The sequence below is a fragment of the Centruroides vittatus genome, unplaced genomic scaffold (genome assembly GCF_030686945.1).
Source record: "Centruroides vittatus isolate TY-2023 unplaced genomic scaffold, ASM3068694v2 contig_990, whole genome shotgun sequence".
Taxonomy (NCBI): Eukaryota; Metazoa; Arthropoda; class Arachnida; order Scorpiones; family Buthidae; genus Centruroides; species Centruroides vittatus.
The window spans coordinates 720,893-737,818 of NW_027122659.1; the positions used below are offsets into that span (position 1 = coordinate 720,893).

Consider the following 16,926-nt stretch of genomic DNA (forward strand, 5'->3'; position numbering starts at 1 on the left):
ACAGTGTGAGCAGGCAGGTTGTTCCGGTACACATTTTGAAGCAATATGACCAAATTTGCAGCAGTTGTAGCATTGTTTGATTCCTAAGTAGTTGAGGACTTGATGAGATCTAAGTCCTATATACACCCTTCTGTTTTTCAGTAAACTTTGATGAACTTGAGGTGAGGTCAAGAAAACCCATGTTTTTTCCTGAGCAGAGTCTGCCTTGGATCTGAAGGAGAATAGTGGTTGTAGTATTTGATCTTTTTCTTCTAGTATATTTTTTAAGTTGTCATTTTGTGCAGTGACAGTGTTAATCAACTCCTCTTTATTTAAGTTAGAGCACACATGGTGGATTTGAACTAAAGGCTTTCTCTTAGTTTTCTTGCTTGCCGAAAATTTGAATTCAGAGTCATGATTGTTATTGATGAGATCAATAATTTTATCGACACTGGCAGTGTTGGGTAATTGTAGGCTGACTTTCCCATCTTTCTGCACTAGACAGGAGTCGATCCTGATACCATTGGCTGCTGGTTTTAGAACAGCTTCTAAGTGACTTCTGACAGTATTTCTGTCCACTTGTGAGTTTTTAATCCCTGGAGTTAATATTAATGTCTCCCTTTTTTGTGCTTGACCAGGCTGGTTATGAACTTTTTCTCTTGAAGCTTTGACAGCATTTGCATATGATTTTAGTTGTGATTGATGTTGAATTTTATCCTCTTGTAGTTTAACTATATCTTCTTGTACCACATTGTATTTGTCTAAACAGCATAAGTGAATGTCAGTTATTCTTTGTATTAACTGATCTATTGTGTAACTTTCTTGTTGGTTAAGTGGGCGTTTATTCACTATGGGCTGATAAATACTTTTAAGTTGGTTGATGACTTCCGTAAATCCAAGTTTCGATATTTCATTTAAGGTTGCAGACACGTTTTCTGGGGTGGCTTTCGATTTGCGCCCCGGCATCGTGCTGCAGATTAGGCTTAGCTAACTCACCAAGCCACGTGGTCGACAGTAAGGTTGTCTAGCAACGAAGTAAGAACAGAAATTGGTACTCACATGCACAGCAACGGTTAAGAAGCCAAAATAAGAAAAAACAATTGTCAATAAAGAGGTGGAAAATATATTAAATATGAAAATAAAACCAGAACCAAAGCAAAGCGCTGTTTAAACTTGACGCCACCTGGCGGTCTCTAGCACATACCTTATTAAAGTAAAATAAAATAAATATCCAATTAAGAAAATCACTAAAGCTATCATTGTCATGAAATTTTTGATGACAATCAACTCATACTTTAAGTATGTATTATGTAGTTGACTATACTAATTAAACTAAATATTTTTTAAAAAATCAAGATTTTTCTTCAAATTCTTTCTGCATAACCATATATGAAAAATGTAAATGTATTTTCCTTTCTTGTTTATGCTACTAAATTTATGTTTATAATAGTTACATGTTCTAATGACTGTGTTGATGGAATTATTCTTAAAATATTCTAGTTATATAAACTATAAAAAAATTTGTTCAATATATTACAGTGTGATCGGTTAATGAACATAATCCGTTCTAAGACCATGTTCGCTATCCGAATTATTTGTTAACTGATTATTGATTTATCATAGAATTTTATGGGAATTTGATTAATTCGTTCTGGGGACCCCAAAAAGTAAATAAAAAATTATATGCTTTCTTACTTACATGTTTATTTACATGTAATAATGAACTAAAAGCAATCTCTCCATTTTTTCATGGATGGCATATCTTTGTTTCTCAGATGTGATTTTCGTTACTCTTTTATCTGCTTGAGTCTTTTTGATTATATCTTTCTTAGCTAAGATTATATGTACTGTAGACCTGTTGAAGTCATCTGCCTACAATATCAGACATCTGCCCACTCTCTACCTTGGCTATTATCTCTCGCTTAGTTTCTATAATGAACATAGTTGTTGACACTCCATTCTTTTTAGGCTCCATAATATCAGTTTTTTAAATAAAAAGTTCAGAAAAGAACTTATAAAAATTCAGAGAACAGAAATTAACCAGTGCAAAAACAGTTATGTATACAACTGTAAAAGTCTCGTTCCATAAACCAGGTATAGATTAAAATATAGTTTTACAAATCTTAAATGCAGCGTTGCTTCTTCTTGTGTATGTTCTGTCGGGTGTTCATTATCCGAACATGTGTTTGTTGTCTGAATATAAAAATCTTTCGCAAAAGCGTTCATTATCTGATTTGTTCACAGTTCAAACTGTTCATTAACCAATCACCCACTGTACTAATTATATACATTAATAACAAATTTAAACAAAAATACCTGTCAGGTCATTAAAAAAATAGTAGTTATCTATTAATTATTAGATCTGATTATCAGTTTGTTGATCTGTCTTTAGGGATGTCTCCATAATAATTTTAATTTGTTTAATAATAATTTGTATTACAAAATATTTTATGGATAAAGATATTTGCTAATTATTCGTTTGACCTATTCTAAATTTTTGTTTTTTTTTTTAATTAAAATTTAAAGAAAATTATTTTATTTTAATAAGACTGTTTTTGCAGGAATTATACCAGATGAAACAAAAGCAATGGCTATAGCTTCACCTTCTCCAAATGTTTCTGGAATGGTTAATTCTGGTCAGAGTCAATTAATGAATCAAGTTGTAAGTATTGAAATTTTGATATTAATGATATTTTTTTATTTTGGAACATGCAACTTGAATAATTCTAAAAATAACAAATTTGGTACATAACTATTATTTTAAGAATTATTTATCAAATTATTCATAAAATATGAATACAATAGAATCTTGTAAGATTTTCCTGTAATTGTAATAGTTAATAACATTATCTGCTAACATTTGTATTATTATTATTTTTACTAAAATTCTCAACATTTAGTGATCCAATTGAGGCATCCTGTCTCTACCTTAAGTGTTTTTCCTTGGTTGAAATAAGACTAGTGAAATGAGTAAATGCATCACTAAAGGATTTGGCCAATGTTTTATGCTTTCATGTAATTCTTTCAGCTTATTTTAATTCAAAAATAATTTGTTGTCTTGTCTTCTTGTCTGAGAAATGATATGAAGGCTGTTATCTTAAATTTAAGATGATTTTTCAACTTGACAGAATATATAAGAATTTGTTTTTTCACCCCTTATAAATTATTTTAGCATAATAATAAGTAATGATTCATGCATAATGCATTTTTTCATTAAATGTTACAATGTTGAAATTTCAATATATACACAATTTAGATCCAAGTGGATCAAATTAAGAGTTTTGCAATTTGCATATAAGAATTCTACTGCATATTTTGCAAAGTTGACCATTTTGGGGACTAAATAAGTGCTTTATAAACTTCATAGCTCCATTGCATGATTGCAAGTGCTATTTTTTCAGATGAAATGATTCACATTCTGTTTGCAGTGAATTTTTTTTTCATATGTACAGTTCATGTGACAAATATCAATTTGCCATTCAATTACAGATATGCGTACAAAAGTCAGATGTCTTAAATTTGAACTTGCATTTTTAAAGTCCCACAAACAAATGCAATTGCATTGAAAAGAAAATCTCTCATTTTTCAAATTCTCAAAATCCTGTGAATTAATTGAATTAAAAAATGACTATAAATGTTATATTTATTAAATCAATATTAAATTTTTAAATATTTCAGAGAATTGTGTATATATAGCATATATATATATATATATATATGCTATATATACTGTACATTAAAATGCCTGAAATTTGTAATATGCATGTTAAAACTACCATTAATATACACTAAAATATTTAGGTTTAAATGCATACTCACTTTTATTTCTGTTGTGAACAAAACTAACATCTATTATATCACAGTTTGTAGATGGAAGGAGATAAACATGCAACAATAGGTGACACAAGCGATTTTAAAATTATGATGCCACAAAACACATTAGAATTATGTAATTGACTTACTTATGCACCTCCTACACAAGTGCGCACAAGTCAGTTACAAATAAAATCACATGTTCAATAACATATAGGGTGGGCCAACGAAAACAAAACGGCAGAGTTATCGTATTTGTCGAAGCAAATCGCTCGGACAGGTCGATTTTATTCTCAAGGGGGACATCTTTTTCAATAAAGTTTTTGCGATTCTGAATACAACAGACAACAAAAAATTTTAAAAACTCATTTATTTTTTATTAACTAAACAAACATTTATTTCGGAAAAAAGTAACACAAACTATTAACAAACATAAAAAAATCTTTTAAGCTAGACCACATATGCAAGAAAAAAAATTAATAATAGTTTTTTTTAAACTCAATGGTTAATCGTCACAATTGTTGATATTGGTCAGATAATAACCCAAGCATATTTCATGAAGTTCATAGCCAAACTCTGCAAAGGCTAAATGTGTGGGCCGGAATCTTTGGTGATCGACTACTTGGCCCCATTTTCCTAGATGGTAATCAAACAGGAGAAAGTTATTTAGATTTACTTGAAAGTGTTGTACTGTACTGTACATCCATTACTTGTTGATATTGTCGAACATGACGACCGATACTTAGAAGACTGCCTTCCTTTACAACAAGATGGAGCCCCCCTCCATTATGCAAGACCAGTTACAGAGTTTTTGAACACGGCTTTTTCTGGGCATTGGATTGTACATAGAGGTCCTATAGAATGGCCGGCTAGATCCCCAGATCTTAGTCCTCTAGATTTTTTTCTTTGGGAACATTTAAAAAGTAAGATCTATGCAACCAAACCAGGATCTCTTGAAGAATTACGACAAAGAATTATAGACAAGTGTTGTCAAATAACACTTGAAACTTTCCGAAGTGTAAGAAACTGTTTTGAGTACAATTTGTATTATTGTAATGAGGCTAGTGGTGCTCAATTTGAACATTTATTGAATACTTGATAACTTTTTCTTATGTTTGTTACTTTATTTGAAATAAATGTTTGTCTAGTTAATAAAAAATAAATGAGTTTTTAAAATTTTTTGTTGTCTGTTGTATTCAGAATCGCAAAAACTTTATTTGTAAAGATGTCCTCCTTGAGAATAAAATCGACCTGTCCAAGCGATTTGCTTGGACGAACACGATAATTCTGCTGTTTTGTTTTCGTTGGCCCACCCTGTATATATATATCCAATCCTTAATAATAATCTGTGTTGTTATGAGACAAATAACAAGATTAATAAACACAAAACAAACAGAAATTTAAGGATTGATAAATTAGAAGCAGTGCATGAATTCTGTAAACATAAGATTGGGGAATCCATACACTTACGAGAAGTTTAAACATTACGCCACAAAGAATTATTTATTAAACTGCAACAGATATTTAATACATCAGACAATTATTTTGGATAATCAAGTACCTGAAGTTGAATTTACAAGAATAATTATATTGGAATTAGAAAAAAAAATTGTAAAATAATAATGTTCCTAATAAGTTTTAAAACAATCAAAGATGTTTTTTAAATGTCTTTGATTGAAAAATTATACATCTGCAAGTAAGTGTCAAGCAATAATACTTATTAATAATAATAATACTCATAGTTCCCATCTGAGCATATTCCTTAAACATGGAATTGTTGCTATCTTCTTTCTTAGAAGATAAAGCAGCATTTCAACTGTGAAGGTCAGTTAGTCTGACTATGCTCGTTAAACACAATAAAAAACATTTACTTTTTTTGTAATTTCTTCTTGCTGGATATTGATTATTGTGCAGTGTTTGATTATTTAATAAAGGGATATTTCTTTGAAGAAGAAAAACTCTGAAAAACAAATGTCCATTGCAAAGTTTTATAAGCAATAAAGTAGAAAACATTCTGAGAAAAACTGCAAATAGAATTTAATTTTTTTTATAAATTAGTAACTTTGGTTTATTTTTCTTCATTTGGGTTTTATTTTTAGAACATATAAACAGATTAATTTATTTCAATGTTTTTAAGATTGATTGAAAATAATTAAGTTAATGTTTTTATAAGCATTTCATTTTATTGTTTAGTTATTTTGAAATACAGCTTGCATAAGATAAGATTCCTTTATCCAGTCTATTGTTTTTTTTTATATGTCAGTTAATTCAGATGCTACTGTACGAATATATATCGTAGAGTAAAAGCTAAAAGAAATAAAATTTTAGTATACAGTAGAGCATTAATTATCCAAATATCAATCAACCAAAATGCCAATTAACCGAAAGCTTTCCAGTTGGCAAATTTAAACTTCTGTTAGTGCTGTGGCACTGCAATCTTTGGCTATGTCTTGGGCTACTCCAATATTCCAATATTATTTTTGTTGGTGTGTGTGTTTTAGCTGGCAGCACTGGCACGACCATGAGAGGGTACTTAAGGACGTGCCAGGATTTGAACGAATTTCAATATGGGATAGGTTAATATATTTTTTGTACATAATCGGTCATCTGAAAAATTGATTTTCCAAACAACCCTAGTCCCTAATTGATTCAAATAATTGATGCTCTACTGTGTGTGTATATACAGGGTGGGCCAACGAAAACGAAACGGCAGAGTGTTCGTGTTCGTCCGAGCAAATCGCTCGGACAGTCCGATTTTATTCTCGAGGGGACATCTTATGCAATGAAGTTTTTGCGAATCTGAATATTAACTAAACAAACATTTTTTTTCAAAATAAATGTTTGTTTAGTTAATACAAAATAAATGAGTTTTTAAAATTTTTTGTTGTCTGTTGTATTCAGAATTGCAAAAACTTTATTGCAAAAGATGTCCCCTCGAGAATAAAATCGACCTGTCCGAGCAATTTGCTTGGACGAAAACGAACACTCTGCCGTTTCGTTTTCGTTGGCCCACCCTGTATATATATATACAGTAGAGCATCGATTATCGGACCCCCGATTAACTGACTTATCGGTTAACCGACCGCATTCTAGTCGGCAAATTCAAATGTCCGCTAGTGATGTGGCGCTACAATATTTGGTTATGTCTTGGCTACTTTAATATTATTTTTGTTAAATTTTTGCATGTTTTAGCTGGCAGCACTGGCTCGACCATGAAAGGGAGGCTAGTATTTAAACTAGGCCTAATACACTATACTAATAATGTATTTTTTCATACTTTTCGGTTATCTGACTTTTCAGTTATCCGGCCAACCCCAGTCTCCAATTAAGTCAGATAATCAATGCTCTACTGTATATATAATTTTTTTGCATATGAATTGTAATATGATGAATATTATCATCATTAATTTCAGTCAAAAATACAATTAGTATTTAAACAGTAAATATCCAATAAAAATATGATAGGTAATTACATTTAATATTTTATAATGTGGTGTTAATAAACTTTGAATTAATTAAATCTTATTAAGGATAAATTGAAAAATCGTTTTCTTTGATTTCATGATTTTTTTAAATTAAACAAATAAATGGTATTATTAACAAGATTTATTTATTGATCAAAAATATATATTTAATTCTATTTTATTTTTAATGCTTTACTATATATTTTTACTTGTTTTACTTTCTCAGCTCTTATATGGTGATTAGTCAAAAAATGATCCCTTCCAAGATTTTTACATTTTTGGACTTAGGACTCCTTGAAATGTCAAAAAATGCAAAAAATGAAAAAAAATGGGAGTAATTTCTGTATGTATGGATGTTTGTATGTGTGTGTGTCATGATTTTGTTCACCCTGTTTGAAACCTAATAACACTCTTGCTATTTGTCCAAAATTTCTGAAATTTTGCAGAGAGGTTTGTTTGTTAGGGGGATTGATGCTATTAAATTTTAATGATTGAAGGTTGAGGAAGTGGGGGAGGTAATGTTGGTCGTATGCATTCCCAGTATAGTTGAACTTAATGACAATTTTACTTGTTATTAGCATTTACAAATTTTTTTATAAAACTCATCCCTACTCTTGAAATTAAGCTTTTTGCAATTTTATAATAGTTAAAAGTATAAAAGTTGTTTTAATAAAATATGATAACAGATGGTGCTACAAAATTTTAAATGTTGCCGGAAAAATTGAACAACTTGTTGCTGGTTTATTTAATATGGTATTAATATTTTCAGGTTTCTGGTGTAGGAGGATCTCAGGTGATTACAACTATTGATCCTCATTTAACTGCATTAGGGCTACCACAATATCCACCTTTACCAGCAAACATGGATCCTACTAAAATTGAAGAAATAAGAAGAACAGTATATGTTGGAAATTTAGATTCTACAGTATGTATTTATGATAATTATGAAGAAAATTTAGATACTTTTGTGCCCTTTTAACATTTCTAGTAATTTTACTTAGATAAAATTAAGTTTGATGTAATAATTGGCATTTTGAATAGATTATTTATAGCTAATTATAAGTAAACGTAGTGAATTAGCATTTTCAGTAATTTCTATTAATATATTCATTGAAGAGAAATGTTTATTGTACACTAACTTTTTGTTTGAATAAAAAAAACCATGTGATTGTGATTAAAGTATCATCAATGCTGTTTAGAGAGAGATTTAGCAGTCCAAGTGCAATCAGATTTGGAATAGTGATGTTTTAGGACATGTAAAAGGCATTTCCATAAAAAAAAAAAAAAATATATTTGTACCAAAGCTCACCACTACAGCAATTTCGACACTGCATGTAACAAGCATTTTATGTGTACAAGATATTAATGCTATGCAGAGTACTTAGCAATGCAAACATATTGCTCACCGCAGTTCCCATTTTGAAGAGTCTCTCAACTGAAAATCACATAGATTAAGATTCAAAATGCTGTAGTGGCAAAATTTTTTTTTATAGAAGTGTCTTCTGCATATTCTGAAATGTTGCCATTACCAAATTTGATTGCATTTGGACTGCTAAATATCTCTTGAGATAGTATTGAATAGAGGCATTTTCAATTATGATCACTGAGTATGAGTACAGTATGAAAACTAATTTATTTAACGTTTATTATGTAGATACATAATTTATTCAGAATTTTTGATAAAATTAATGAACAAAATACATCATAAAAAAATTTTTAATTTTTAGGTAACTGCTGAAGGTCTTTTGAAGTTTTTTAATCAAATTGGAGAAGTGAAATATGTTAGAATGGCAGGAGACGAAACACAACCAACAAGATTTGCATTTGTTGAATTTACAGAGCAAACCTCTGTTGCAAATGCACTTCAATATAATGGAGTGATATTTGGTGGACGTCCATTAAAGTAATTATTTACTTAATGCATTTCATTTTTGTTTTTATTATAATAAGGAAATAGTTTAATAATATAATTAACAATAAAATTTCTTAAATTTTTAAATACTATAAAAGTATCAAATAAAATATATTACTGAAATATATTGAAAGTACAAAATTACATAATTACATGCAAAATCTTTTGCTTTTTAACAACAATTTATTCAATTTGTAATGACAAAAATAATTCTAAAATTGCATATGAATAGAATGATAAATATTTAAATTCCAAATTAAAAACAAATTATATGTAAATAACACATTACATTGTTTTTCTTTTGTTATTTGTAACATGCATCAGTGTTTGTATCAATTTGTACCAAATGCAATCAAAAATATGTATATAATAATACAATTATTACAAATAGAGTTAGAGCTTTATAAGACTGAAAATTAATTGCAAAAACAAACAAGATTTCAGTGATAAAAATTTTTTGATTGGATATATTATGTAATTTCCAATAATCATTTATTGGTCATTTAAATTATATTTAAATAGTTGATAAATGATTATCTATGGTACAAAACTTTTTTATAGTTATAATTATGAAATTCTATATTTTGTTTTTAAAATATTGAACATACAGTTTATATGCTTTCTGACAATTAACTAATTGCATTTCAAATAACAATGTATATATATAAAGAGCAAGCTTTAATCAAAAATGACGTTTATTGAGTTGTATACAGTTTGTTATAATCGTATACTAAAAATACACCATGTATGTACTACCTAATCCTAAGTACCTACTACCTATACCTAAGTATATTATCATCATCTGCTGGTAAATGCATTTATAATAATAAATTTCATTTAAAAAAATAAAATAAAAAATGAATTTTATAAACTTAAAATATATGAGGTTGAAATGTCATTAGATTGGAAATTGTGTGCATTTTTTTACAGTGTTAAAAAAATGCCATCAGACAGCAAAACTAGTTTAAATCATCAGTGTAAAAAAGGAGATACTCAAGATTAGATTAAATCAAATTTTAATATTTTGACCATATTTTAATGTTTAAAAAGCAAAATTTATTTTCTGCTGCAGATGATGTCTTCCTTCAAGATTCCATTTCATCTCATGTATTTCTCATGCTTATATCAACAGCATTTCTGTTTAAATATTTTTAAATTATCATTTTATTATCAAGTTGTTTTTTTTTTATTACTCCAGTCATTTTAAATTATCATATAAACATTTTAGTAAATTTTAATTATATAAAAGAATTATATAATTAAAAAAATACTAAAATTAACACAATTTTAAATTTATGATGATAAATTATTATGTTTATTATTAAGTTTTATTAGGGGATTGCTTTGTGTTGTTAAAAGAAAATAATAATTATTGAGATTATTTAGATTTATATAATATTTAATTGAGTAATGTAAAGTAGCTATAATAACTAATTTTGGTTAATAAAAGAGCAACTTTTTTCATCAGAATGGAAGTTTATCTTGTCACCAAATTGACAAAAGAAGTTTAATAGTTAAATTTTTCTTACTTATAGTTTTGATCAGAATTTAGCCAGATATTGCACATCTAATTATCATTTGTTTGTTCAAACTTATTTAAATGAAGTAAGTGAAAACTTTGAGTAAGTCAAAAATCATATAAAAGTATTTTCAGATCAAAATTTTTAGAAGTGACATGATGAAATTATTTAGTAAAAATAGAAAGGTTAAAGATGCTGATAAAAAAAAAATATATATATATATATATATAATGTTTATTTAAAGTTTATTTCATTTCTTATAAAATGAAGTTTTTAAAAATTAACTACAAAATTAAGCAATTAGAATTTTCATCATTATTAATTTCACTGATTACACTCTAATTCTTGTGTATTATATTATGTCCATATAATTTCATTCAAATATTTGAGTAATTGTTATTTTCAAAGAATTAAAGAATTCATCTGTAGCTAGAATAAATATTACTTAGAGCATTTTGGAAAATAAATTGAACTAAAATATAATATTTAGTTTGTGTCATTATTTTTAGTTTGTGCAAATATATATCCACATGTCAGTCAGATAAATTAATTTTTAATGGTAAGCTGTAAATTCTCAGAAATATTCAAAATACAGGAAAAGTCATTAAACCAGATATATCTTGCATTACTGAATTTCAAAGATGGAAAAATAGCAGCTGCTGGGTTTTTTTTTATTAATTTGCTCCTAAATTGTAAAATCAGATATTAGAGATGATGGTAGGAGCTACAGTACTGTACTGTACATGTGATTTTAATGTTACTATTAAAAATTACTAAAATTGCTGTAATTACAAAGTTGGATTTTTTTTTTCAGCTGACAAAGTTTTGGATTCATTTCTCAAAAATCTCTGGTTGATATTTATCATTAATTAGTTGCTACTTTTCATCATTGATGTTTGGTGATGTTAAATCTTATATCAATATTTATTAATTATAGAATATTTTCAGAATTAATCATTCAAATAATGCTATTGTTAAACCTCAAGCTAAAAGTTCTGAAGCAGCGCAAAGAGAAATTGAAGAAGCAATGAAGAGAGTCAGAGAAGCACAGTCATTAATAACAGCTGCAATAGAACCCGGTATGTTGCTGTTTAATTTTCTTTCAGTAATATTATATTTTTTTATGTGCATATGTGTTTACTTATTTTTAATTCAATATTCAATCAAATTTGTTTCTTAATTTGGTAATGGATTTTAAATTTGTTAAAAATTTCTATTTGATAATTGCAGGTGTGGTAATTAGTCACTAAAAACCACTTTTTTAAAATTTTGAAACAGTAACTGTTTTATTATATATTTTTGCATTAATTTATAATATTTTTATAACAACATGTGATAGTTTCAAAATTATCTTATGAGTTTAATAATTCAGTTTTTTATTGTTACATTGGAGATGTTCTGAGTGGTTATTGGGCAGGAAGAGACCATACATGAGCATTACATAGTTAACAAAGTTGGTAATTAGCCTTTCACGTGATGATATTTGTTTTGTTATATTAAGCAACTTACAGCGTGCTCAGCAGAAAATAATACAAAAAACCAGCACCTGATCACTCGCTGAGAGGTATTTATTCTTAACACAAACGTTTTCAATCCAATCAATGGATCATCATCAGGTAAATTAGAACATTACAAAAAATAGAACAACAAGTTCAAAATACAAAAATATAACGGCTAACCAATAAGTAACTAACAGCACAATAACGTTTCTAAATATCGAAAAATTAATAAAAATGCTGCTAAAATTAAAAATAAAGAAATAATATATAACAAACAAATAGTGTATACAAATCCGCATGGAAGTTTGCAGTTGTAAACTTCAAATAAGAGCAGTAGCTTTATTAATATGTATAGTTAAATGAAAAACTCTGTACAGCTTATTAAGCAGTGTTAACATTTAGTGTTATTAATTTGTTTATTAAGGCAGAGGTATTAATATTTTGTATACACTATTTGTTTGTTATATATTATTTCTTTATTTTTAATTTTAGCAGCATTTTTATTAATTTTTCGATATTTAGAAACGTTATTGTGCTGTTAGTTACTTATTGGTTAGCCATTATATTTTTGTATTTTGAACTTGTTGTTCTATTTTTTGTAATGTTCTAATTTACCTGATGATGATCCATTGATTGGATTGAAAACGTTTGTGTTAAGAATAAATACCTCTCAGCGAGTGATCAGGTGCTGGTTTTTTGTGTTATATTAAGCTTTAATATTTACTAAAATATATTGCTTTCTCCATCTAATTATTTAAATCTGTTGGTCATACAAAAGTGTAAATCAGTCTTGTTTGTTAGATCAAATAAGCTCAACTTGGCATAAGAACAACTCTGGAAGCAGCATATCATGATATCATGTCTAAAATTGAAATAATGGGAACATTAATCAGTTTAGTGGTAATGTTCTAATTTTCTTGAAGCCCAGAACAGACTGAAAACAGGTGTAGAGAAAAAATTTTGCAGAAGTGAAGACTGCAAATATAATATTTGAAGGGGCATGCACTATCCAGAAACAAAGCTGAGCAAGAAACAAAGGATTATATAAAGCTAAAAAAAAATAGTGGACAGAATATAAAATCATCATTGACCAAATAAAAAAAAAGCTGTAAATATGTTGTAGGCTAATTGAGATGGTTTTCTGGTTAGTGAGAACTGATCAATCAATAATATAATACGAACTTTTAAATTGTAAAATCATTTGGTTTATTTAACATTGTTGTAATATTAATACTGTGTTACTATATGACCAATTTTTAGGAATGAAAATACTTCATTACTATTAATTTACCATTATATTTACATTGCACAACATTTTAGTATTTGTTTAAAAATATGAAATTGTTTTTCTTTCAACCACTGTAATGTTAATATTTTGTTATAGTTCTGTTTTTTTTTTAATGTAAAATTTAGGCCGCGACTCCACTCGCCGTAAAAGGGCCGTAAAACCCCTCACCGTAAAAGCTTTTAATCACGTGACCATGATATTTTACGCCCTGTAAAAGCGAGTTGAGCAGTGTTCAACTCGCTTTTACATTGGTTTTACGACCTGCTCAGGCGTAAAATATCATGGTCACGTGATTAAAAGCTTTTACGGTGAGGGGTTTTACGGCCCTTTTACGGCTAGTGGAGTCGCGGCCTTATTCTTAATGATAAAATTACAATGGTCAGTTTAATATCATCTACTATCTAGTACTTAATTAATGTAAATTTTAATTTGTTAGAGAAAGTAATAAAAGAATATATGTTTAGGTATGTGTAAAGAATGTTACGTGTAAAAAGGAAGGGTAAAGGTGTTGGATATGGACAGATTTCTCCTTGTACCTTTTAAATCTTTTGTATTAAATAATTAGACATTAAGAATAATTGATATGAAATCAACTTATTAATGAAAAAAAATCCAAGTTTTACTTTTTTAGCAAATTAAATTCATAAAATTTGATCACAATCACTTATAAATTACTTATTTGTCACTACTTTTAATACAAATAGTCAACAGAAGTCATTATTTTTATTGTTTTTGGGTAGAACTTGGTACCATGTCTATAATTGTGATGATGTTTTATGCTAATTTAATAAATTTTTTCTTTTGAAATTATGTTTTCTGTGTCCAGAAAAATCCAGTTTTTGAAAGTAGATTTTTTGGACATAAGCTAAATTTATACTTTGAAATCATATTTATTTTATATTTTTTTCTTAATTTTCTGTTGTTTAACAGATACAAATTAATATACTTCTAAAGCAGGATCTGTTTGATCTTTATTAATTTTTTTAAAATATAGAATACTATGTATAGTGTAACGTTTGGGATGAAAATTAAAGAACATAGTGGAACTAGTGTTGTGTAATCCATGTGACGTATAAACCAAAACAAAGCAGCTGTGCTATAGCCTGCCAAATTCAAAAATAGATTTCTGGAAGTTGGATAATTGGTCTGCTACTGTATAATTACATTGAATGCCATTCTCAATCAAAACAATTTTAATAGATTGATTTCATATGATATAGAATTTTAAACACTTGCTTAGATTAAAAATAAATTAAATTAGGTGATGATTTGGCATTACAAATTTACAGCCAATAATTATTCATTGCTTTATATTCACATGTACTGTACATTTCAGTAATGACATGATAGTTCGGCACTTAATCTTAATAGATAAATATAATTTATATTCATTCTTTTATTATAATTGAATTTGACTTTAGTTAATATTGTCAATTAATTTAAAAAATAATAATAATTTTGGAAATGTCCAGAGGTTCATGACTAATTGACTTTTGTATTATTGAATTTTCCAGTTTTAATTTCAGAATTAGCTGAAAAAGAGAAGAAGAAAGATAAAAGTAGAAGTCGTTCTCGTTCGCGTTCTCGCATCAGATCTTTATCGAGATCTCGTAGGAGATCTCGTTCTCGCTCTCATCACAGGTCTCGTTCGAGTAGACGTTCTAGATCACGTTCCCATCACAGATCTCCATTACACCGATCCCATTCTCATAACAGAAGGCATTCTCGTTCTCCTGGTCATCATTCTTCTTCAAGATCTAAAGTGCATAAATCAAGATCTCGATCCAGGTAGTTATTTATTATTCATTCAATTACAGGTGTCCCTCGTACAATGTGGTTTTGCTCTAACATGGTTTAAAAATTGGGGAAATCTCCCATACAATGTGGTTTCACTCTAACACAGTTCAAGAATTTCTAAAATCCTCTATACAAAAGTTCACAATTTTTAAGTGCAAACTCTAATTTTTTGTTATTTTCTTATTCAAGTAAGAATGCTCATTGTCTCAGATTTGCTCATGGATTTTAGAATATTGAAATTTTCAATTTGTTTTGTGCCTTTTGTAGGGTTTGATAGTGCAAAAACTGATAATGCAATTTTCTTCTTCCTTGTCCTATATTTTCTATCAACCAGGTGTTGTCGTCATTTGTCTTCAAACTTTAGCCCTTAAGACTGTCACTGTTTTCTTTTTAGATTAATCATCATATTTAGTGAAGTTTAAATAAACATTTTTAAGTAAGTGTTATTAAACTTCTTTTTAATCATTAGGTAAGTAATTATTCGTAAAAATGGCGAACAAAATACAATGGTATCTCAGTACTCAAACACAAATTTTGGAGAAAAAAATCACTCATACTGTAAGTTTGTTGACTTTAAGGGGAGGATTGTTAATCCCTTATCAGGATGATCTAGGGTCGTTTGTGTGTGGGTGTGGCGGAGGAGACTCAGATGACAAGTATCTTACAAAAAAAACTGTTTATTTTAACATGAAATAACTTATGCTATGCACAAAGTTTCTTTCAACTAGTAAATGTTCGAACGTTCGTTGTGTTGAAGTTGGTTTTCTCTATAGTTGCATGATGGTGGGCCCCAGGGCAGCAGCAGGTGAGGAGAATCATCAGCTGGCATCGGTGACACGGCTCTCTGGAAGGCACAGGTACGGAAAACTCCGTGCATTGACACACGTCTTCTTGCTTCCGAAACTTCTCGGAGAGTCCTCTCGCAGAGTGCCATTTCAAGATCAGCATTTTCAATCTCCGTTCTCTCCTTTTTGTCCATTCTGATTGGTTCCATGATTGTCCCTAAGCGAAAGACAAGACCCGTTCAGGCCCCGAGAAGGTTCTCTTCAGGGAATTTACTCGACACCACTAACTCTGGACGGAAGGTGTTGATGGGACTTTAAACTTGCACTTATGTTATTCCATTGTTGTCTAGTCTATGACGTCTTAAAATTTTAACGACCTGACATGATGTCCCTTTTTTATAATTAAACTTTTCCCCTTTTCCAAAATTTTTCTGTTCTAATTGCTTGTATACGAGCGCCTTGTCAAAGGCCCATCTCTACTGGAGGACGCTCATTTACATTTATTACGTCATGTTTTACATCAATAATATATATTTTTTCCTCGTCTCGGTTTCATATGACTAGCACAACTGATTCAATCTTTGATTGGTTTTAACAATGGAGGTTGTTTTTTTAGTTTTGTTTTAATAAATTTCTATAATAAATGTTTAATTTCAACCCATTTTTGGGACCTCACAGTACTGAGCTGAACAAATGGAATCTGCTAGAACAAATTTTTGATTAATGACATATTTTTATTTTGTCATCCATGAAAAAATTTTTGCAATAAAAATAAAAAATAATGATGTTGCTATTTCTGATCAAGATCAACAAAAATGCTCAGGTGATGATGCTCTGTAAAAAGAAAATGCCCTTGTTTAATTAAAATG

The 16,926-nt window shown here is 28.7% G+C and overlaps 1 protein-coding gene across 4 annotated transcripts in view; it reads left to right on the forward strand.

Moving 5' to 3' along the window:
• Srp54 (splicing regulatory protein 54) overlaps nucleotides 1-16,926 on the forward strand; it is an 88,226-nt gene that overhangs the window by 55,249 nt on the left and 16,051 nt on the right. For all 4 annotated transcript variants that reach the window (XM_067283544.1, XM_067283542.1, XM_067283545.1 and 1 more), the window contains 5 exons: nucleotides 2,541-2,641; nucleotides 8,026-8,181; nucleotides 8,984-9,159; nucleotides 11,637-11,767; nucleotides 14,990-15,263. In XM_067283544.1, the coding sequence (XP_067139645.1) occupies nucleotides 2,541-2,641; nucleotides 8,026-8,181; nucleotides 8,984-9,159; nucleotides 11,637-11,767; nucleotides 14,990-15,263 (838 nt within the window). The remainder of the gene's footprint in view (nucleotides 1-2,540; nucleotides 2,642-8,025; nucleotides 8,182-8,983; nucleotides 9,160-11,636; nucleotides 11,768-14,989; nucleotides 15,264-16,926) is intronic.